The sequence below is a fragment of the Sciurus vulgaris genome (assembly GCF_902686455.1).
Source record: "Sciurus vulgaris genome assembly, chromosome: 5".
NCBI classification, from domain to species: domain Eukaryota; kingdom Metazoa; phylum Chordata; class Mammalia; order Rodentia; family Sciuridae; genus Sciurus; species Sciurus vulgaris.
Window position 1 is genome coordinate 42,751,521 of NC_136465.1, and position 25,033 is coordinate 42,776,553.

Below are 25,033 nucleotides of genomic sequence, written 5' to 3' on the forward strand. Positions count from 1 at the left end.
TCTTTAGCATAGCATTGAAAAGATGAACACAAAACCAGAGTACTTAGTTTGTAGCCTCCTAGCTGGTTAACAATGGCAAGTTACTCAACTCTGTATGCTTTAGTCCTCATGTGTACAGTTGGGCCCATAGTACTTTATACTGCTCAAGAGTCATTTGTGAATTATGTGAGAATTTATGCAAAGCACTTAGAAGAGCTTTTTGTGTATAATCAGTAGTCACATATTGGCTATTAATCTTATTTGTTCTAAAACATAACACTGACCTGCATTTGTGTCCTTCATAGCAGTTCAAGTGAAATGAATAAATTCTCTTGAAACTAAATGGGAATCTGGTCTTTTGACTTTCAAGTTTATACCCATTGAAATTCTAAGTTGCAAAAATAATAAATCTTAATGATCAGGTTTTCTGCTGATTTTTCCAAAACTCCATGGAAAATTAGGGCCTTGTGATTTACCTGAATCAGAATTTTCTGCTAAGCTATGGATGACATCTTTCCCAAAACTACATGGGCTGTAGCAGACATCTATAAAAATTCAAGTTTCTGCTGGCAGGAAAGGGCAGAATGAGGAATGGGTAAGCACCTACCAGTGTCTGACATGAGATTGTGAGTTAAGAAAACTTGGAGGCACAGGGTTTGGTGAAATCTGGAGAGGTAAGAAGAGATGTAATGAAGGGGATTTACATGTGGCCTCTGGGATGGGTGGGAATGTTACATTTTACCATCTGTCAGTGTCTAATCAAGGATGGTGATTACTTGTGTACTGGGTGTACTCACATGTGGTGCTTTGCAGACATTTAATTACCCATTAGTTGCCAAGGTTCTGTTCTTGTCCTTAAAACTGCACTGATACTGATAAGATTTGTTTTTGCTAATGGAGTATGCTTTTGGTTGTATGATTGTTCATAGCTATGCCAAACTTGAACTTGTCAACAGAAATTCAGTAAGCAGGCACTCAGTGTCAACTATTCTTAAAACGTAACCCTCAAGCCACAATTAATTAGGTATTTTGTTTTTTACAAAGGTAAACTACTGCTAGCACAGAGATCACTTAATTTATAATATATAACTGTGATAATTGGTGGGAGGTTTTATTAAACTTAGGAGCCAATCTTTGGTGCAGCTTCTCATTTTTGTTTGTCAGGTAATTTATAAACTGTATTTTATCTGATTTTGTAAGTGGATGTATTCTCTGCCCTTCTCTACTATACTGGGTATTAACCCAGGAGCATTGTAGTACTGAGCTATATCCCAAGGTCTTGCTGAGTTGCGTAGGGTCTTACTAAGTTTCCAGGCTGACCTCAAACTTGGGTTTCTCCTGCTCAGCCTCTCAGGTCACTGGGATTGTGAGTAGAGTGTGTGTGTGTGTGTGTGTGTGTGTTTGTGTGATGTTTTTATGGAGATGATTATTAATTGTACTTAGAGAATTGAGTCTGTGTTGTCCTTGTGTTGAGATAACCCCTCTGAAAGAGTAAAAAAATAAAATGAAACCAAAAGAAAGAAAGATTTTAAAGATAGTGAAGTGCATGTGACAGCTAGTCCTGGTGTAGTGGAGACCATCCATGAACATAGTAGCTTTTTCCATCTTCTCATATCTTACTCACTTTCTTCAGTGTTCTGAAATTTTCACTGTAGAGGTCTTTTACTCCCATTATTAGGTTTATTCCTAGGTACTTTTTACAGTTATTTTGAATGGAATTGTTTTTACTTTCTTTCCCAGTGGGTTCATGATCAGTACATAGAAAGATATTGATTTTTGCATATTGATTTTTGTGTCCTACTTTGCTGAATTTATCAGATTTGTTTCTACCATAATTCTTAACAAAAATAAATTCTTCTCTTATGACCTTAATTCTTTGCATAGCTATTTCTGGTTCTCCCACACTCCTGGGCAGAGGGTAAGATTGTGCTTATGCACTTTCCTGAGGTTGGATGTCATCCTATGGCCGGTTTCATCTGGTGAAATATTAGCAGAAGTGATGCGTGTCACTTCTAGGCAGGAGTTTTAAGAGAGAGTGCATAGTTTCCTGAGGAACTTTCCCAGTGCATAGTGACCTGCTTTTACTGAGTGACACTGCAATTAACCTGGACTCCTGACTGACCAGGGATATGGGTGGAGCTCCCTGCCCACACCCTTGACATTTGTGTGAAGTCACTGAAGTTTGGATTATTATCACAGCAAACTATTCTAAGGGATTCGTCTTATGCTTCAAAGTCATTACCCCTCTAGGTCCCAAAATAGCATAGTATTTATAATAAAAAGTAAGTCTTCTCCCTTTGTTTCCAATGTTGCTAAACATTTGAACTATTAGTTGCTCTCTATGTAAGCTCCTCTCAAAGTAAGGATGTTTTTGGATTTGTGACATTTCCACCGCAAATAATTTATTTCCACTGCTACTAATCCTTAAAGTGAGGGACTGTCTTAACTTTGCTGCAGTTACAAGTAAGGAGAGAGAAAAATGTGCAAGTACTCAAATTTTTTATTCATGCTTGTACATCTACAGTGCAGATGTGAGTGAAGGAACAAGAATAGAGGCCTTCTTGCCATCTGGGCAACACAGAACAGGAGTCACTTTCTTTGTGTGGTTGTGGGGAAGAGTTAATTGTCTCCACTTTACCTATTAGAGTTGGGGAGAAAAATTTCTTTATCTTAGAGTCTATGGCTATGGCAAAGGATATGTGTTTCTGACATTTAGGGATCCATGCAGCCAGGCATACTGGCTGCACTTAATATAATCTGGAAATAGCAGTACTGTTGGGCGATATGCATGCTACATTGATGGATTAAAATACCATGTGTAGGTTGTCCAGGAACCTCACAATAGTTTGTGTATTTTTTTGGTAATAATAGAAGCTGTGTTGTGACTTCCAGACAACTAATCTACAAAAGGACTTGAATTCACTTATTTTCTATGATTGGAGTTTATTAGTTTCCTAGGGCTGTCGTAACAAAGTACCACAAACTGGGTGGCTTACAATAACAAATTTACCTTCTCACAAATTTGAAAGCTGAAGTCTGAAATTTGGGCATCAGCAGGACAGTGCTCCCTTTGCTGTCTATGGGGGAGGACCCATTCTTGCCTTTTCCCAGCTTCCTTAGCTGACTTTTGTCTGATCGCTTTGAGGGGCGCATTTCAACACATAACAGAAATTAAACAAGTTCCCCTCTCCAGCATACTGTTTTAAGTTAATCATACTTCCAAAATTGGATCTCTTTTTTCAAAAAGTGTGCTAACTCAACAGCAATAACAACAAATTCCAATTTAAAAAAAGGGGGGGGGGCAAAGGACTTGAATAGACCCTTCTCCAAGAAAGATATATACCTGCCCGAAAACCACATGAAAAGATGGTCAGCCTCACCAGTCATTAGGGAAATGCAAATCAAAACCACAATGAGATACCACTTCACATCTACTAGGATGCCTGTTGTAAAATAAAATGGAAAATAACAAGTGTTGGCAAGGATGTGGAGAGATTGGAACATTTGCGCATTGCTGGTGGGAATGTGAAATAGTATAGTTGCTGTATAACTCAATATGATGATTTCTCAAAACTATTATAAATATAAGTCCAGTATGATCCATCAGTTCCACTTCTGAGTATATGTCCAACATAAATGAAAGCAGGAGCTAGAACAGATATTTGTATACCCATGTTTATAGCAGTGTGATTCACAGTAACCAAAAGGAGGAAGCAGTCTTAAGTGTCCATCCATAGATGAATGGATAAACAAAATATAATATTATTCATATTTTCTCACAATAAGAAAAAGATGAACCTTGCAGAAGTCATAGATTTTAAACTAGGAATTAAAGAAAAAATAAATAAAACTGTAATATTTGATATGAAGAGAGGGTCCAACATCATCTTTCTGATCTGAGTTCTAAACCAATGGAAAAATACAATAGGGCAGAGAAATTGCCATTCAGACTGTTAATCCATCTCCATTCAAGGCTGCTTGTGAAGGATGTAGCTTAGTGGGTAAGACTAAGGTGCTTCCATATGTCAAAGCCCAGAATCAGGTCCTTGCAGTCACTGCAGGGCTGCCAGGGTCATGGAGTGCACCTGTGCTCTTCATGGGCTGACTCGCCCCCGGGAAGACACAGCAGGAGGAGCTCAGCCAAGAATCTGGGTTTATTCCTCCCACATTTTCTCATTAGATGTTACTTCACTTCCTCTGGGCAGGATGAAAACAAGTGATCAGACTGGAATAAAGAAAGATAACAGTAGTTTAACTCCTGCATGGAAGGACCCATCAGGAATGGGGAGACACATTCACCTCTAACATCCCTACATGTTATTCCCTCAACTCAGGTTTTTGGCTTGACCTGCAACTCCAGGAGGCTGTTGAAGTTGAACCACTATCACTCTGGGCATTCTTCTAGCCTCTCTAAGGGGCAGCTGAGATCTTGTTCCAGAATTCTCTGATGGGTACTTTAACTAAATTGGTTCTGAGGTGCCCGGGGCATAAATTTACTTTCTTCTTTCCAGTCTTAATTTATACATAGCATAGCATGGATACGTATGTATACATAGCATATACATAGCATAGATTTTTGGAGGAGTACATTGAGATCTGATTAAAAAGTTAAGATGCCGGTGAAATGGAGATGCCCTCTGTGGGAATATTAACCCTTTGCCATTATATCAAGTTCCTGGGGGAAAATAATTTTAGGATTGATTTTTCTTGCAATTTAAAACCCAAATGTGTTAGAATCCAAAGGAGTTCAAGTCTAAAATCAAATTCTTTTGACTCTTTCATACGTTAATTCAAGAAATGTTTTTTGAGAACCCTCTTGTATATTCTTCTGAGTATTGTAAATATATTGATGAATAAAACAGATGTTTTACTCACTCAAAAATCCTGTCCATCTGGACTGATATCTTGGTGACATGCCTTGTAATGATTTGCAAATAGCTACTGCCTGAAGCCCCATGTGCTTCTGTGGGTGGCCACAGCAGCCTCTCCTGGGTCATTCCTTTGGCCTCACTGTAATCTAAAGCTAAAGGTCAATGCCTGGTTCATCAGGGGCCTGACATGCAGGATCCTGCTTCAGTGCTGTGGTTAGCACATCTTCAGGGTCAGTTGCTAATGGTGTTAGCTTTCTGCCACTGTGACAAAATACCTGGGAAAGCCAACTTAAGAAAGATTTCTTTTGCTCATGGTTGCAAAGGTTTCAGTCCACGGTCCCTTGACTAGACCTGTGTGGTAAGGCAGAACATCATGGTGGAAGGTCCTGCTCACTCCATGGCAGACAGGAAGCACAGAGAGAGAGGGAGAAGCTGGTGACAAGATATACCTTTCAAAAACATGCCTTTTAATCTACTTCCTCCCTCAAGGCTCTACCTCCTAATTTTTCTACCACTACCCAGTAGTGCCACCAGCTAGGACCAAGCCTTTAACACATGAGCCTTTGGCAGTACATTCCAGTTCCAAATGACAATATTAAAATAGTACTGTTCCGCCTTTCCTCCTCTCTCTAGTCAGGAACTAATAGAGTTCATTTGAACTCTGTTGAATGTGTCCCCCAAGGGTTCATGTGCTAGAAGCTTTGTCCCCAGCATGATGGTGTTGGGTGGTAATCTAGTGGGAGATAATCGGGTCATTGGGGCTTCACTCTAAGAAGAGACTAATTAGTTGTCAAGGGACCCTGGTTGGTTCCTACAGGAACAGGTTGTTACAAAGAGTGAGGTGGTCCCTGAATCTCTGGCTTCCTGTCTCACCATGTAATCACTCCCCCTCTCACAAGTTACTGATCCTGTCTTAAATACCTTTCTCACCTCCCGTTAGTCCTGGCTCTAGGGGGGCAGCTCATTCCTGAGTGGAAATAGGACAGTGCTGGGCCGTTCTGAGCATGTGCACTTAATTCTTCCTAAATTTACAAAATCGTTAAAGTCACTTTATTTCTGGGTGGAATGAGTAAAAGGACAGAAAAAGGGTAGGAGTGTACCCTTGTTCAGCTCTCTCTACATGAATAAACTGAAGAGGGATAGAAGCACCACTCTCCATGAGTGTACGCTCTTGCCATCTGAGAGGAAAGTTAAAAAGTGTAAACGAAGGGTTCAAATGTAAGAAAAGTCTTTTACAATTAGAGACATTGTACAGTTGGATGTGAAGGCAGTCACTTGACAGCCACCAATGTTGTTGGTATAGTCAGTTCCTTTCTCAAAGCTGCTATGTCCTGCTGCTTCTTCAGTGGTGCATGGACTAAAAGCATCAGTATCACTAGGGAGATGGCTAGAAATTGCAAAATCACAATGTCCCCCACCCACAACTAAATCATTTTTTTTTGTATGTGAGGCTCAGTCAATTTGTATGCACATTAAAGCACAATGTTTTAGAAGAATAAAAGCATATGATTTCCAATTTGTACTTACTTTCTAAAATATTTATAATGCTGGTATTGCTTCAGTAGCCTTCTGTGTTATCCATTAAACCAGTTCTAGCTTCCTCCTGTTCAACTCACTTCCTGAGAAATTGTTATACTTTAGGATATAAGGTAGGCTTGTCCTTGGTTCCTGGGTGTAAGACTAAACTTAGTGCTTGAGGAGGTTACTGAGTTTGTCAGAAGATGGGCCACAGGAGCTCATTTGAGTTGTGAAAAATGCTAAGCTGGGTTTGGGGAAGAGCGATTAGCTAGCTACCTTGATGGTTTACCAGGAGGTAGAGACTTATGAATATATTTTTAATTATACCAATGATTTTTTTTGTACAACTGCTTTTTTTGAGTTTTAAATAAAATCCATAGCTTAGATATTGTGCTGATGTTGTCTTTTGATTTAAAGCAAATCAAAGATCAGGTAAGATTTTGGGTTTCAAAGCTTCGAAAAGCTGAATTTTGGTGATGTAAGTCCTTGAAAACATTTTTAAGGAGACTGATGAAATTTTATGATTTGGAAGCTATGAAGTACAACTGTCTTTGTATTCACATCATAAAACACTGGCACTCTATTTATTGATATGAATAGGAGTAAAATTAAATTCTGTATGATCGTAAAGTAATGAAGCTAGTTATGGGGTTTGACTTTTTTTTTAAGATACAATTTTTTCATTTCCAAAATTATGTGGTATAGCAAGTTTAGTTGTATTAATGTTCAAATGACAGAGCTAGACCTGATGGGTCATAGGAAGGTGTAGCACATATGGACTGTTACATAAGCCTCAGTTGCTGCAGTAATACACAGCTGTTATGTCGCCTGACACTGACCTGTTAATGACGGATTTGGCCACCATCTGCTTGCAGTTTATTCCCCAGAGGTTTCCTCATCTGTAAAATGAAGTCTGAATTGGATCTCTAAAATTTCCTCCAGCATTCATGACAATGATAATGGATTCAATTATATGATTTAATTAACATGATAATGATTTAATTTTTCAGATGTATCTGTTGACTGTAAGAAATCATGTAATTTTCATCTTTGGACAATAAATATTTTTCAAACTAAGATTTAGCGAGGAAGCTAAGTTACTGTTACCTGTATTTTTCTTTCAAAGGCATCAAAATTCTAACCTAGACCTTGTACTAGTAGTTGCTTTGACCATTTCTCTTTTAAAAAAATATTTTTATTAGTTGTTGATGGACCTTTATTTTATTTACTTATTTCTATGCAGTGCTGAAAATCAAACCCAGTGCGTCACACAAGCTAGGCAAGCACTTTACCACTGAGCCACAACCCCAGCCCCTTGACCATTTCTTTTAGTACCTGTGTACCAATTTTGAACTTTAGAAATTATTATGGGAATACACATTTTGATGATCTTTTTATTCAAGAGGAGTTGCTGTATTGTATTCCAAAATCTTAATTAATGGGAATTGCTTCCTTGTCCAAAATTCTCTTAAAATGATCTCTTTTTTAAAAAATATTCTCTTTAAAGGAACCTTGATCATTCTACTTTATTCTGTTAGTGCTACTGAAAGAGAACTTGAGAATTTATACCTCTGAGTGAGAATAATTTGTTCCAAATTTTTCTTTCCTTTTTCTTTCTGCTTTTGCTTTGATAAAAATATTTCCAAGACAGTAACTTTGTCTTCTTTTATTTGAGGTAAATTATATTGCAACTATAGGAATATGAAAACTTTAATGAATCAGGTGAGATTTATTCAAAGAATATATGTCTAACTTATGGTGGGTGGAAGCTGAGGTACCATTTTTAAAGCACGAGAGGAATGAAGGTGATCCTAATACAGAAGGCCAGCTTCCAACTAACTGGAAAGGCCGGTCAGCCCTTTCCTGCCTATGGCTTTGTCTTCATGGTAATGGTGAGTCAAGGCATTGTATTCTTTTTTTTTTTTTTTTTTCCAAAGTATATAAAATGATTTATTGACAAAATCATAAAAGTTCTGGAATTCTCTGGGAATCCAGAGTTATCCTTCCCCAGCTAAATAATCAAGTATAAAAATGAGAAAAAAAAAATCAGGCCAATACCATCCTGATTTACTGCTAGTAATGCTGAATGAGAGAAGAAAATGGAACAATGTCTCTAATGTTCTAAAGAAAAAAAAAATGTCATACCCAGCTAAAGGATGACGGGAGGATAAAAGCAAGTACTTCCATGTTTTAGAACATGCAGGCCACAGCACACTTCCCAACAGTCCACCCATATGAAGGGGCCACAATAAAAGGAACCTATGATCATTTAAATGAAGAATTACGGCTTAAATAATCAAAAGGATTATGACTACAAATCAAAAAGGCATATTTGTAAACTCTGACCAAATCAAAATAAGTCTATAGATGGGAAGAAGAGGTGAGAAGAATAAGAGAGCTCATTTCTTCATCTTTCATAGCAAGTAGTCAATTCATCTTGGGTAATAATGTAACATAAAGGCAAAAATATGACTGATTCTCACCTGTTGGAGGTTATTACTTTGGCTACCCAACCATTCAGCTGCTCATCCTTTCATCCTCTTACATATAAAGGCATTGAATTCTTTAGTGAATGGTGAAGTTGATCTTTTAACTAATCCTGGAACTGATAAGGTTAACTGCAGAACCTTTTTGGTATCCAAATCTCTGTATCACTAATTCTTTTATGGAAAAGATAGAAAAGACATCTACAAATATGCCTTATCAAAATTCTCCTTAAGTATATCTTACAAATGCATTTTTTGTTTGTTTAAAATAGCTTTGCTAAACAATTTGAAATTTGCATCTGTGAATAAAAAAATCATAAACCCAGGTATACCATGAAATTTGAATGGTTGAGGGGTTTATTTTCCCGTTTCTCTCTGTAAACCACTGATTTTTGTAAACTTACAACATTTAGCCTTAACTTTGATGGAATTTCATGACCTTTAGAAATGTTTTTATACTAATCGACATGGAAAAATGCTTGTGGGACCATGCTGAACAAAATGCGTAAAATTTACAAATGGGAGTCAGGTTATATCTGTTCTGCATATATATTAATATATACATTATAAAAAATCTTAGTTAACAATTTGACACACTGGTTCAAAAACCTTAAAATGATCATACACTTTGGACTCAACAATGCTTTTATTTCCAGGAAGATTTTCTAAAGAAAATGATCAGAAATCAAAGATTGCAAAGATGTTAGTGCTATTTATAGAAGAGAAAAACTGGAAACAACTATCAAATGGCATGGGACTGGTGGTATAATTTATCCTATTATACATGTATTTTTTAAATAACACAAAGTGCTTTGACATATGAATAATTTGTTCAGTTTAAATCAGGTTGTATTTTTTTCAAAATCATGTATTGTGGAAGAGGGAGTTAGGGTAACAAAAATTAATTGAATTTATGAAGGCAAATAATATTTATGTTTGCAGTGTTCTTTGCTCATATTTGCTTATACCAGTATCACTTAAATGAGGATCCACCCTTGTAGAAGCAGAAAGGAGTAACATATTTTAATGCTTTTGAAATTATACTCCATGCATGTAAATCTGAAAGGGAGTAAACGTACTTCTTGATTTACACATTCAGCTTCAGTGTATATGAAACCAGAGAATTAAAAATGTGAATTTGTTTCATGAAAGTTTTTATGAAGGTCCTAGCTAATAAAACTGTTGCTTCAGTGATTCCTTTTAATTAGTCACATGATAAAAATAGTTGACTAATTTGTGTTTTCAATCAGTGTATAAATCACGAAGCCCTTATTTTAGGATTAGGATTTTAGAATCTGTGTGTTTGTGTGTGCACACATGCACAGTTGAGATAAACATTGCAGCCTTTCTTTATCCCATTTGAGTTTGTTTTCAGGATATGTGACCAGAAACACATAAAGCACTGTAAGAGAAGATACTGATCCTTTCAGTTCTTCGTGGTTCCTATTCTGGTTTTATTCTTTTTATTCAGGTCACTGAAGTTTGAATACAGAGAAGACTGCAAAATGGAAAAAATGTGATCTCTTCATTCAAAAATTTATAGGTCCCACATAAAGCATCATTTTTCCCCCTCAAGGATATTTTATTCAGAATAACACTGTGACTTTTGGCTGATAATCCAGAGACTATTAGGATGAGAAAGTCAGTTCAAGTGGATGTGTATATGAATGACTATTTGTAGTTCTACTTTGAACATTTGGATCTTTCTTAAGCATGTCAATTTGATTTAAAAATGTAGTAAAATTTTAGTTATTTGAAAAAATTACAGGATTTGAAAACTCTTATGGGTGTTTTTAAGATTTTACTTTAAGTGCCTGATTCAATAATTTTCAGTATATTCATAACCTTGTGTGGTTATCAGCAAAATCTAATTTTGGAATGCTTCATTTCCCCCCAAAAGAAACATCATCCCAATTAGCCACTTTTCATTCCCTTTCTTCTACCCTTTCCCGACCTTAGAGAACCACTAACCTATTTTCTTCCTTCCTCCTTCCTTCCTTCCTTCCTTCCTTTTTCTGGGGATGGAACCTTTTTAACCTGTTTTCTTTCTGAATAGATTTGCCTATTCAGGACATTTCATGTAAATAGTATCATATAATAGGTAGTCTTTCATGATTGACTTATTTTATGACTGATTTATTCTCAAATTGTGACACTATACCCATATTGTACCATGAATCAATTTTGTATTCCTTTCTGTGCCCAAGAATATTACTATACGCATATATAACATTTTGTTATCTGTTCATCAGTCAATGGATATGTGGGTTGTTTCTGCTTTTTGGCTATTATAAATAATTTTTCTGTTATGAATCATGTACATTTGTTTACAAGTTTTGTGTGGACATGTGTTCTATTTCTCTTAGTACTTACTTAGGAGTAGAGTTGCCAGGTTGTATGAAATCTTTGGCTTGGGCTCCATCACTAAATACCATAAACTAGGTAGCTTAAACAACAGAAATTTATTTTCCTCGCAGTTCTGGAGGCTGGAAAGTCCCAGATTAAGCAAGGTTCTATTAGGATTTGATTTCTTATGAGATCTCCCTTCCTACTGTGTAGACAGCTTGCTTCTGGCTGTGTCCTGACATAGGGGGTTGGGAAAAGAGAGAGTACCGATGTTGCTTTCTCAGAAGGGCACCAGTTCTCTTGGTTAACTGTTTTATCTTAGGATCTTATTTAACTTTAATCACTTCCTTAAGGCTCTGTCTCCAAAATAGTCACACACTGGGGTGGAGGATATTAGACTTTAACCTATGGATTTTGGAGGAGCACAGATCAGAGTAAGCATATAGTAGCTCTCTAACATTTTTTAAGAAATTTCCAGTAGCATACCATTTTAATTTTTAAGAATCAACAACTTCTTCCCCCATCAACTTGGGAATGGCATATGTTTAAGACAGACGTGAAAGGAGAGGAAAGAGAAATGTGAATTCTTTAAATCTTCCTTGATCTTTAGCTCATTTGCTGGGCCCATGTGGTCTGTCTGGTAATCATTCTCTTTGGAAATGATAGGGGGCCCTTCTGAGAAAGGGATACTATTGTGAATTATGCTGGGACCATGGACAGAAGTTGGGCTATCTTAAGCAAATTCAGATAAATGGTCATTTTGTCAAAAAAGAAGGAAAAACTTAGCTTTTCTTCTTACGACAAGGTAGAGTTGCTGGGAGTAGGGAGGAGGCCTATCAGTTGTGATGTGTGTCCCAGGGACTTTAGCAGTATATCCACTTTCCATTCTGCTGCCCAGTTCCTACCTCGCCACAAAAAAAAAAAAAAAAAAAAAATCTTTGAAAGGGGATAGACCATCAGCTAGAGATATTTTAGTTACCCACATATTTAACAGTGGTGGGTTCTAAATATGGGAAAAAAAGTGATTGAAATTAATTGAGGGGTGACATTAATTTTTCTAGTAACTTGAGTTAAACATCTTATTTCTTCCAGGGAGCAACAAATCATTTCAACTCTGAAACATCTTAGACTAAAAAACTTCCAACAGTGCTGAAAAGTTAGGAGACTGGCAAATATTTCCTTTCCTCTCATTTGAGAGGAATTGAAGAAATAAAATGGAAGAGGTTTAAAGTCAATATCCAGAATGAATGATGATAATTTACATGATAAAACAGAAGATGAATTGCATTCCTTATTTATCAGTGATAAAAATGGAAATAGGTATGCATACAACCAAAAATCACCATATACCCAAAACTCTTCAACCAGTCATGTGAATTGGAATTCTGCCAATCCAGAGGATATGGTGGTCGATTATGAAATGGACCCTTCTGTGGACAGTGATGAAAGTATTTTTTCAAACTACCAATGTTTTGAAATACTTGATCACCAAAAGTCAAGTGATTTCATTAGTAAGCGGGTGTTAGAAACACAGGAAGATCCCACATGTAAGTCTTCTGCACTTATAAATACAGAGAAGCCCAAATACCAGCACAGTGATTGTCATTCTCTAGAAGCAGTTCAGGACCAGAGCATCAAGCAATCTCTGCCTTTTCCGTGTAAGCCTAATGATGATTTGAACTGTACAGACTACTCTGCTGCCTTGGAGCTAAACCAAACCTTTGACATACAAGTGAATAAAGTCAACTGCACTTTTATAACACATCATGTCAGTGAAGAGAGTCAGTTTTTGCACACCACTGGAAGTCCACAACCAACCTGTGTGAGAAGTGGAAATACATCTCCTGTATCCTGTTCTACTTGGACATCATCCCATGTTGATAAGATGCATGTGAGAGAAATTAGTTATAATAGAGAGAGCTTTGAAAACCCTCAAGCCACACCATCAGAGGCCCCCAATACAGCATTTTCTGATGTGCTAATGCAAACAGATGTTGTTCCAGATATTGGAAATCAGTGTCAATATTCTTCAGGAAAGGTCACCAGTGAGTACACAGATGGGTCACAGCAAAGACTAATTGGAGAAAAAGAGATACAAGCACTAACACCAGTTTTTGATGTCAAAGAAGTCCCCAGTGGATCTGTATTACAGGAGTTCTATTGTTTCTCTAAACATGAACCAAATAGTGAGACACATTCACAAAGCTCATATGGTGAAAAGGAAATGGGCCAAAATCTAAGAGAAACAGTGTCTGATTGTCTTATTGATGCTGAATGCCCTTTACTGGTGCCAGCTTTTGATAAAAATAAAGCCCAAGTGCTGAACTCAGAGCATAACTTCACAGTGACTGATGATCGACAAATTGCTTCCAGTGATAAGGATTTGGGAACCCAAAAGAGTGGTGTAGAACTGATACTAAATAGCTCACCAGGACAAAAGATGGTTTCATCATTTGAACTGACTTGGGATGCAAGTGATATGGTCATTAGCACAAATAACACAGTTTGCATGTCAACACCAGTTCTAGAACCCACAAATGCAAGCTTTACTATTTCACCTGTTGAAGCAACAGAGAAATATAATAAAATGGAGAAGGGTCATCGAGACCTTAAAAATTTGCCAAACTCCAAGGGGACACCTATGAACATGTCTAAGCCTAGTGTAGGAAAATTAGCCACCAAAACAAATATCCCTATAGGTAGCAAGGTTAGAAAAACTGAAATAATAAGTTACCCAAGACCAAATTTCAAGAATGTCAAAGCAAAAGTTATGTCTAGACCTGTGTTGCAGTCCAAAGACCCTGTGTTACCAAAGGTCACACCCAAGCCTCAGTTGACTAGTGTCTCATCACCCTCAACAGTATCTTCCACAAGACAGTTGACAGTTTTGAGCAAAACACCACGATCTGACTTGAACGCAGACACAAAAGCAGAAATCCTAATTAACAAGACACACAAGCAGCAGTTTAATAAACTCATTACTGGCCAGGCTGTGCATGTTACAACTCATTCTAAAAATGCTTCACACAGGGTTCCAAGAACAACATCTGCCATGAAATCGAATCAGGAAGATGTTGACAAAGCAAGTTCTTGTAATTCAACATATGAGACCAGGTCCGTAGCTGCGCTTTTTCAGAAGATCAAAGGCATACTCCCTGTTAAAATGGAAAGTGCTGAATGTTTGACGTATGTTCCCAACATCGATGGGATTAGCCCTGAAAAGAAGGGTGAAAAAGAAAATGGGACACCTGTGGAAAAACAAGAACTGCAAAAGGAAGTTATGAACCAGACTTTCGAATGTGGTTCCCTGCTTTTGGTAAGTGAAAGCTTTTGTGTGCTCCAGGGAGTGGTGGAGAAAACTGGGCTGTATTAGCAATATTGATCTATTAATAGCCAATAATATGACAGAATTAGGTGTGCAAATTTGCTTTCAGGTGTTAATTCTTCATCTTGTCTGTTAACACATACCAGACATAGGTCACAATACAACCAACCTGCATATTGAAACAAATCCTCAGTTTCAGTATTTTGTATTGAATATGAGTGTTCCTTTTGATAGTGTGTTAAAAGAACAAGTTAATTTAATATTTTAGTATAATTGGTTATTTGAAGTTAAATACCTGATATAATCAGGTTATATTTTATTTTTCTGGAAAAAGTTTACAAACTTTCAGATATCTTGACACGCATTAAGAAATAACTAAGGAGTGCTAGTAAACATAAGAATAACTCCTGATGTCTTATTGAGGACCTAGCTCTGGGAAGTGGAGCCCTGTCCTGTGAACAGGGATATGATTTTTATTTCTGTCTGACAAGCTAATTTAACTTTGAGAAAGTAATTATTGTGGACCCAAAGGTGAAAGGATCGGACTAGTGATTTATTTCTAAGGTCTCTTGCACACCTAATGCATTAATTTCAGGTATATAAAATAAACAAAATCCATTTTATCTATGTTGAGTGAAAAAGCAATGTGTTTCCCCTAACAACAAATACTTAGGGGGACTAGATCAGTTCATTTAAAGAATAAAGAACTCATGTGCAGTTCAAAGATTGTTCTTCTATAAACTTGCATATATTTTGACAGTAGTATGAAGATACTAGTTTTGAGTTTTGAAAACACTCAACAGGCTACTGTTGGGGTTGTGTACTTGTCCTCAGACCTATTTTTGGCAGTGGGGACTTATGTGTATTTTCAGCTCCATGCAGGCTGTCCTTGGGTGCCTGTCCCAGGGGCCGGGAGTGGAGCTGGGTGCAGGGGAGGACAGTGGATGTGACACTGACAGCCTGTCCCTTGTGTCCCTCTAAGCTGTGTCAGTTTAGAGATATTTTGACTTTAACAATAAATCTGTTGGGAAGAATGGTGCACCACAGATTTGTAAACTAATGGTTTTTGTCCATTCTAAAGCTTATATTTTGTTTAAAAAATTTTTTTTTTTTATATCAGAACTGGGGTTGTAGCTCAGTGTTAAGAGTGCTTGCCTAGTATGTGTGAGGCACTGGGTTTGATTCTCAGCACAGCATATAAATAAATAAAATAAAGGGCCATTGACAACTAAAAAGAAAAAGTATAAAAAATAAAAATTTATATAAAATTGAAGAAGCTCATATGATTTATAATATTTTGCTAAATTAAATTGCAGTATATTCTAACCAGTAATTTTAATTTGGTACTTGTTGATATACATAGAACTAGAACATTTATTCCTTCTTGATTCATGAGAGACTTTTATTTGTTATCTATCCCTGGCTACCAGAAAAATTGGCATAAAGTTTCTTTAAATCTTTATCTTGAATATAAATTGGTTGCATACTTTTGAAACTAGAGGGTTTTTCTTTTCCAGATTTATGCATTCAGACTTAGCCTTTTATTTTCCCCTGTGCAAAACGAAAGCATGTTTTTGAGGTCCATGATGCAGTATTAAAGTAAGGTAATAAAATCCTCAAGTTGAAATCCAAGGTACACCTTGTAGATCAGGTGCTTTTCACCTTCAGAATCCTGGCAGTTAGGATTCATAATTAGACATGAGTCCTGAAGGACAGTGTTGCATTCTCTGCACTGGTACTTATACTTATCAACTGCTGTGAAGAACTCACTCTGTATCCATGACCTTGAATAAGCACTGTGCCCTCTGATTTCACTAGTTCACCTCTCCGTATGCCCATGTGTCTGGGAGGGAGATGGGGACGGGGCTGAGCTATGAGCACGTCAGCCTCTGCTTGGCTCTGAGAGCTGAGTGGATGACTGTGTGCTTTAGTTACCTCCAGTGTTTGTGGTTGACTTCAGCACTCCCCAAGGGCTCTGCCTGTCCAGGGTCCATGAAGAGACAGTCCTGAAGGGATGTTAATTTTCAGTATGCTCTGTGGGCCAAATTAGTTTACTCAAGGCTGTCCACAACCTCATAAACCATTGGGAGGTCAGGGTTTATCTGAAACTTCAAAAGATTCTTATTTGGAAGAGGGAATTTTATTTTAATTTGATACAAAGGGTTAAGTGTAGTTAGTTGCCCATTGTAGAAGTTATGCAATTGTGATAATGTGTTAGAAGTAGTGAAGTATCTAAAAGGAATTGATGTTTATTCAGTGTCTGCTCTTGACCAAGCACTTTGCTCAGTCACCTTATGTATGTTTTGTCATTTAATTTTCCCAGTAATGCTCAGGTGCTTGTCATTTATTCTTCCCAGTATCAGCCAGGCAGTTGTTTAGGAGGTTATTTAAAACTCACAAAGCTGGTAAGTAGAAAAATGGAGATTCAAATTCAGGTACTCTTGCTTGAATTCTGTTTTTTTTTTTTTTTTTTTTTTTTCCTGTTAATATATACCACAGGGTTTCAGAATTTTGTGGATTTTTGGCTCTGAATGGCAAGTAAATGATTTGTTAAAGATTCACCTTTGTTAATTGATGATAAGTTTGTTCTACTTTTTAAAAGAAGGTTGCTCTGGGGAATTAATTCAGCCTGCTTTAAAGTAGAGGTAGACCATCAGTATGAGTCTTTGCTTTCTTCCCTGCTAATCTTGGCCAATTCTGTATTGTTCTCCCATCTCAGAACCTGACCTGCGGCTGTTTCTTTGGGTTGATGGCCTATAAGTTAGCATTGAGTTCCTGGTGTATGGATTCAACAGTCATTCACATAGGACTTCATTTATCTCTATTGGAACTGATCCTTATGATTTATTAAATAAAGAAGGGTCAGAATGGGAATTATGGAACACTGAGGTTAAGAGCGTGGATTCTGAAGTTGTTTCAAATTGTAGCTCCATAATTCACTGCAAATGACCTCTCTGAGAGACTGGTTCTCTTTAAGTGAAGGAAGAACATGGATTGTAGTTTACAGCATTGACATATGTCCTCTGAGTAAGACTTAGCTCCCATTTCCTCAGTGTAGAATGGGAACATTTATTAGGTGCCTACTGTGTGCCACATATATGGTGGCAATTGATGGGATATAAATGACACAGCCCCTGCCCAAACGTAGTGCCTAGTGCAGTGGGGAATGTTAGAAAGGGAGCCAGAAGGGCGTGTTAAATACAAACTGGGAAAATGAATGGATTGCTGAGTTGCAGGAGGGGAAGGAGGGTGGGATCATTGGGGAGAATTATCAAGGCAGTTTTCTGAGGGAGATTCAGTTGAATCACTTGCCAGAATGTAGAAGGCACATATTCTAGGTGGAGGGAATACCATGTATAAAGATGAAGAAATACGAGAAGATATGCTGACTTAGGGGCCTCCAGGTAACTGGGTGTGATGGAGCTGGTGTGCTTGAGCCATAAGACATAAGCTGAAGAGGATGGCAGGGCCTACCACATTGGAGGGGGCCTGATGAGTCTTAAAAAGCGTTGTTGTTTTTTTTTTCTTTTTCTGGGAGGTGGAGGTAGAACTAGGTCTGACCCTATTCAATTTTAGAGAGATTGCCCTGGCCAGGGTCTGGAAGATGAATTGGAAGCTAGGGAGGCCAGAGAGATCCTGAGGACATGGCTTCAGTAATCCTAGTGAGAAATGATGCTGGTTTATTCTAAGGCAGATGGAAAAGAGGGGTTTAAGAGGTAAGAAAGGAAGCAGCCAGAAAAAGCTTTTATGGTGAATATGAGAAGAGGTAAGTTCTGAGATGGATGGGTAAAATCAGTTTAATTTTAGAAAGTGCTTCATGTTCTTCTCCAGTAAAATGGAATATGCTAAAGTGTCAATCTCATGGGATTATTATGAGGATTAAATGAGTTGATACAGGTATTTTGAATTTAGAATGATATTTTTGCATAGTGTAAGGACTTTATTAGTAAATACCATTGATAATAGGATTATTGTTGTCATCATTAATCAGAGGTAACCTGAAAGATCTAAGTGGGGAGGGGCAGACAGGAGTTAAATATAGGAGCAACTCAGGAGAGTGTTGGCTTGGATATGTGGATTTTGGATGTACCGGTGTGTAGGTGGTGGTTGAGACAGCAGATGAGATCATGTGGGGAGACTATGTGGTGAGAAAAGAGAACAGGACCAAGTCTGGCGAAGACTAGCACTGTAAAGGCACAGAACAGGACCCAGAGAAATAGCCAGAGAATCCAAAGAAAAACCAGGAAAGAGCTCTGCTGGGAAAACCAAAGAAGGATGGAGTGGTCAGCATTGGATGCTAGAGAAAGGGCCCTCCAGCAAGTGGCTCAACACAGTGCCTTGAATTTAGCTTGCAAGTGGGTCTAAAGGCAGATCAGGCTGAATTGAAAAGTCAGCTGTGAAGAGTCTTAATTGCTTCATAGTAAAAATGAGAATTAAATGTTATCTGGAAAATCTAAGACAGAAAATGCTTCTTTTACATAGCTAGTAACACATGGAAATTGTATGGAGAAGCTCTGTTCTGGATTGAAATCTTAACTGTTTTTTTTCCCTAGGGTTCTGCTTCAAAAACTACCACCACCACAGGGAGGAACATATCCAAGCCTGACTCCTGCAGTTTGAGGAAAACACCCACTCCAAAAGGCAAAGTGGGGCCTGCTGTTTCCTGTTTGAGGCGGAGCAGTGACACTCGGAGCCTCAGTTCTGATCGAGCCTTATCTCCTCAGAGGATCAGGCGTGTGTCCAGCTCTGGTAAGAATAAATAAGTAGTTGAGCTCTGCTTATAGCAGTTTATGAATTATTTGAATGTCGAATTACACTTTTCAGAAAGCAGAATGACAGTTTTGGTCATAGCAATAACACCTCTGTCGGGGCTGGGGAGATAGCTCAGTTGGTAGAGTGCTTACCTTGCAAGTACAAGGCCCTGGGTTCTATCCCCAGCACCAAAAAAAAAAAAAAAAAAAAAAAAAAAAAATAACACCTCTGTCATGAATGCATTTAACTTTTTGAGGTCCAGCATCCTGCTCAGGAAAAATCTAAAAATGAGACAGCCCAGCCCTTATCTCCTATCAATGCAAAAATCTACTTGGAGAAAGATTTATGTGCATAAACTAACTTCCAAGCTATTGAGAAGGATGCATACATACATGTACTTGGGTGACTGTTGGAAATTGAATCATTTCACTAATTATCAAATAAATGGTTAAATGTTTAACAGTATTTCAGTGTCGTATAGTAGATTCATCAAGTACCCGTACCACGTGAGAAAAGAGAAATTTTTATATTGGAATTTTGCTAAAAGGTGTGTTCTTTGTGAGTTTATAGGGAGATGAGGGCAACTAAACAGTTACATTTTTCTGCTGTGAACTTTCATCTATGCTGGCTTGTATTTTAGAAGGTGTAGTTTTAAAGTTGTGTTGGACTGATGAAATTTGAGAGCTTCAAGAGTAGCTATTTAGTGTCTTACTAAATTTGGCAGATGTACAGATTTCTTTGTGTTACAAACCAGAACAGGAAATGGAAAAGTCAAGCCCTGTTTCATAGAGGCTGAGACAGAAAGCCTGCCAGCCATTCCAGTCAACTGAGCACAGTCTGCAGGGAACACCCCTTATTTCTACAAGTACAACCTTGAGCAAATTAAAGACATGTCAGATAGATTTAGAAGTAAGTTCCCTTGTAAAAATAGTGACTACTATTGAGTGGTCTTAAAAAGAAATGTGCCTCTAAAGTCATGTACCCACACGTGAGAACATTTACAGAAACTAATAAAACCAGCCAAATCCCAGAGGATCTCTGTACCTCACTACAATTTAGGATTTTTAGGTTTTGTTTTCCAATCCTATCATGCTGCTGCTAGAGTGAGAAGCCTATAAGGCACAGAAGTGTTTTGAGGGATGTTTATTTAGGTTCATGGATAGCATTAAGATCTCCCATGAAGAGGTATGAGTGGAAGAAGAGGGATTCACAAGGTATATTTCCATTTCTATCCATAGAAGAACTGAGTAGGAAAGAGAAATTCATCAGCTTGGAGGGCTTATCCTTTCAGAGAAAACCAAAGTGAAGCCAAAGGACATGGGGAGAAGCAGTGATCCTTGTTTTTAGGATATTGCCACAGTTGAGAGTCAAGGTGTGAGAGAGATCAAAGCTCTGGTCTTCACTGTTACTGCCTGACAAGGCACACAGTGTTTTCCAGAATGTGGGGAGTTCCCTTCCTTCTTGAATGTCAGGTGCACCTGTGGCTTGGTGGTGTGTAAAGCCATGACCAGTGGCACCCTGGCCTGTGGTGAGGAGCCCTCTGTTCTAATATCACTCTGGCATCCATGAACTGCCAGAGCAAGTAATTTACCCTTCCTGGCCATCAGCTCTCACATCTATCAAGTATAAGGCTTGGGACTCCAGGACTCTGTCAGCTTTTGTAGTCCTACCTTTCTAGGGGCAGTTTGGAGCTCATTTAATTTTTTGAGTAATGACTACTACTAGTGTGATTCTCTGAACCACATGATGCTTGAATCCCAGAAGACTCAAGTGCACACACTTAAGAAATCAGGTCAGTACCCAGAGATATTTAACAAGATAGAATTCTGTATAGGTGACCATTCCCACTAAACCCTGAAACACTTTTAAATCTCTTCAATGTGTGCTCTATCATGTCATGTCTTAGGGAAAAGTGATCTGTTCAGTCTTCATGAGGGGACAGGGAAAGTTATTGAGCTTTTGTTATCTTGTGTCAATGAGCTTGATAACAAAGTTATACCTTTAAACTGTTTAGTCTGGCTGGGCACAGTGATGTATGCCTGTAACCCTAGCTACTGGGGAGGCTGAGGCAGGAAGATTACAAGTTTGATGCCAGGCTTGGCAACTTAAACCCTGTCTCAAAATAAAAAAGGCCAAGGATGTAGCTCAGTGGTAAAGCTTCCCTGGGTTTAATCCCCAGTACCAAGAAAACAAAAATTTTTCGGTTAAATTATATTTTATCTGGTGGTTTTTCCATATGTGAATGGAAGAAAATTCTATGTAAGTAGAAACGTTTCAGATTTGAATTAAAGTTTTTATATTTGAGGGGTTAGAAGACTTATGAACCAAGTATTCTTATCATCCCAGATTTAGATGTGGAAGCCCTAAATTCTAACGGGACTGTTTGAGCTAAGGGCCTTTGAGGAAGCAATGAAGATTTAAAGGAAGTCATAAAGATGGAACCCTGATCCAATAGGATTGGTGCCTTATAAAAAGAGGAAAAATAACAGGGCTCCCTCTCTACCATGTGAGACTTGGTGAAAAGGTGGCCAGCTTCAAGCCAGGAAGAGGGTCCCATCTAGAAGCAAATCAGCTGATCCCATGAGCTAATAAGAGTTTTCAGTCCCCAGAACTATGAGGAAATAAATTTCTGTTGTTTAAACTACTTAATTTGTGATATTTTTAAGGCAGCCTGAGCAGACTAAGACAGAGACTAACTTGATTATGCTGTTATATTCTTAAAAAATTGATGGCGGCTTACTTGTTTGGATGTTCACAGTAAATTGAAAGGTGTTTTTGTGTGTGGGAGAGGAAGTGTAATCATCAGAGTTAAAAGTAGAACAGAAGAATCAAGGAGCAAAAACAATGTGCCCTCAGATCACTGAGAGCCTGTTGCTCTTTCTTATACAATGTAGTGTTTGTGAATTCGAAAATTGAAACCAAGTGAAAATCCACTGTACTCATACAAAGTTACTTTGCTGAGAGGTGAGCAGCAGGAATGTTCCAGCCAGTATAGGGTTTTCAATAAATCCTTTCAGAAAACTAAGTGGAAAACCAGACCCAGAGTTAAAATAGCAGTTTTCTCGAAGGTTTGAAATGAGTATGAGATTAGAATTAAACTGAATCTCTTCCATTTTATTTGTCAAAATGTGAAAATTTATATAAAACTAGATCGGATTATAATAAACCAAATCCAAAGTACTTTTGCTTCTTGGGAGTATGCATTTTTTTAAACACACTCAGTTAAATAAGATGAGATAATGGTAAAACTTACTTCTATAATGCCAGTGATAGTAGCTCACACTGTTAAATGTATACCAAGTTCCAGGCTCTGTTTTAATCATTAACCTATGAATCCATATAACCCTCAGAATACTTTTCTGAGGCTTCCTCCCATGTTGTAGAGTAGGAAACCACCACAGTGAATTTTCCCCAGGTTATGCAGCTGGGAAGTAGCCAAGGTGGAATTCAGACCAGGTGGTAAGACTCTGGAGTCCAAGCTTTCAGCCTTCACATCATTAAAAAAGTGCTGTGAGTAGGATTGTGGGTTTTTAAATAGATAAACAAATAAATAAAATTCTTGTGCTCAGCCGAAGGATTTAGAAGCTGTGGTACCCTTCAGACCCTTTCCATGATGTGAATGATTCTACATGGTTATTGAAAGTGAGTGCTGCTAAGTAACCTCTGGGTAGGTATGTCAGGATGGATTCAGGCAGCTTCCCGCAGTACTCGCTCTAGGCAGGTTTCCATCCGAAGAGTGTGTACTTTGCACATAGTCATACAGTTGCCTTTTCAATGACCACCTTGGGCAAGGTAGGATTCTAGAAGTAGTACAGAATACCCTCCCAGTCCTGGGGGCCTTTAGGCTGCCTGGGGAGGGCTCCTGCATGTTCCTGCCACAGCACAGGAAGAGATGTGTGAGGGCAGGGCAGAGGCCCCGAAGGGAAGGAAGGCCTCATGAAAGAGACAGCTTTTACCTTTCTTCCAGAGAAAGAGAAATAAAATTTCCAACGGATAAACCCTTGTTTTAATTCAGTTTATGGCAGGTTAATAAAGTCCTCGCAGGACAATGGTACATCTGAAACGTGTGATGACTTGCCTGCTGTTACAGGGTTCTCTTTTCTTCTGCTCAGTGGTACAACTTCTTGCTTGGTTTATGCACACTGATTTTTTTCCCATTCATGTTAAAGGGAATTTAAAATTGTTTCAACTCCTGTATCCAAAGCCTTTTTAAAGTGAGAGTCTAAGAGAGGAAGTAAGCAAAGTTAGGAGACTTTTTCATCTGTTCATATAATTATTAAAAATCATAAATTATCACTCAGTAAGTCATTCTGAAAACTATCTTTTACTCCTACTCTACAGGTGAGGCATTTCAGGTTTGAAAACTTAAATAACTTCCTGAGGTTACATAGTTGATAACTGACGGAGACAGGGACTAGGCCAGGCAGTCTGTCCCCAGATCTGTATTCTTAGCTCCTATTTGCTATGCATGCAGCAGCCCTGACACACGCACTTCATTATTGGACCTGAGTGGAATATTCACAAAAGGACATTATGTTAACTGTCCAGCGAGTGCTTGCTTGTGCTAGGAACTATTCTTGGTGCTGGTGATGAGGAAGGGCACAAAAGAGACAAATTCCTGCCCCTGGGAAGCTTCAGTTCTAATAAAGGAAGTCAGAAAATAAACTAAGTAAAATATTTAGTATATAAGATGCTGATAAGTGCAAGAAGATAAGCTAAAACAAGTAGGACTCTGTCAGCCCCTGAGAGACGAGTATCTTCCCTGTTCTTTCTCACTAACATCACTGTAAATTCTTGATCTTTTCTAGACATTTCACGTTCTTCTCACTTAGTAATGATTCCAGAGGACATTGGTCTATGGAATGACTCATAGGATATGCTTAAAATGTCACTGTGAAGTGTCTTATTTATCCATTCATGAAATGTTTGGAGGACCTGCATGCTGGGAATATGCTAGACTCTGAGAATACAAATAGGATCAAACCCATATACTCTCCTAGGAAGCTCAGTAATTGGAGTGTGAGGTGGAAAGGGGTGTCCAAGCAAAGCATACAGTGGAAGCTCTTCATGCTTCAGATCTCAGCAGAACTGCCCTGGCCTCTGTGACACTTTGTGTGTATCAAGCTGTATAGTAAATTATTTTCTTGCATGTCTGTCTCCTGCTAAACTGTGAGATCCATAGGATGGAGTCCGGGTCTCAGTTATTTTAATATTCTCATGTTCAGCACAGTGTACCTGTGACCCAGCAGATGTTTAGGAATATCTTTGAGCTTGATTTGAATGGAGACTTGTGTGGAGCACGGTGTGCCCTTAGTAAAGGGAACAGCACCCGCTCAGCCTAAGGAAAAGCTGGAGAAGAGTGTGGACATTCAAAGAAGACTTGGAATGTGCCTGCGGTAGTTTGCTTGCAGATAAAATTACTAGCATGATCAAAGATTCATATGTTGAGTTGTGAAAGGTTATATTGGGTTAGAGGACCAGGGAGGCCAGGGTCAGTATGCCTGGAGCAGAGCATGTGTTGGGGTCAATGAGAGATGGCCCCAGGGCAGTCAAGGCAAGTCAGTTCTAGTGGTCTAGACAGACTTCTAAGATTCTTGCCAGCGTTTCAGAATAGAAAGTGGAGCACGTACTTCAAATATTTTGAAGGAAGACCGTCCATTTAGATCTGTCAGTGGTGAATGGTCCCAAGTGTCACCAGCATTCTTTTTCTGATATCTGTTTAGATGGTAGGATCATAAAATGAGATAGGGAACAGA

General features: G+C 38.3%; 1 protein-coding gene and 1 long non-coding RNA gene across 2 annotated transcripts in view; one reads left to right on the plus strand and one right to left on the minus strand.

Annotated features, from left to right (window-relative positions):
- The window catches only part of MTUS1 (microtubule associated scaffold protein 1), a 150,092-nt gene that overhangs the window by 42,436 nt on the left and 82,623 nt on the right, over positions 1-25,033 (plus strand). The window contains 2 exon segments of the mRNA XM_079142739.1: positions 12,293-14,516; positions 19,079-19,274. Of these exon segments, the coding sequence (XP_078998865.1) occupies positions 12,444-14,516; positions 19,079-19,274 (2,269 nt within the window). The 5' untranslated portion in view covers positions 12,293-12,443.
- LOC306662722 overlaps positions 1-25,033 on the minus strand; it is a 45,167-nt gene that overhangs the window by 7,242 nt on the left and 12,892 nt on the right. The window lies entirely within an intron of this gene.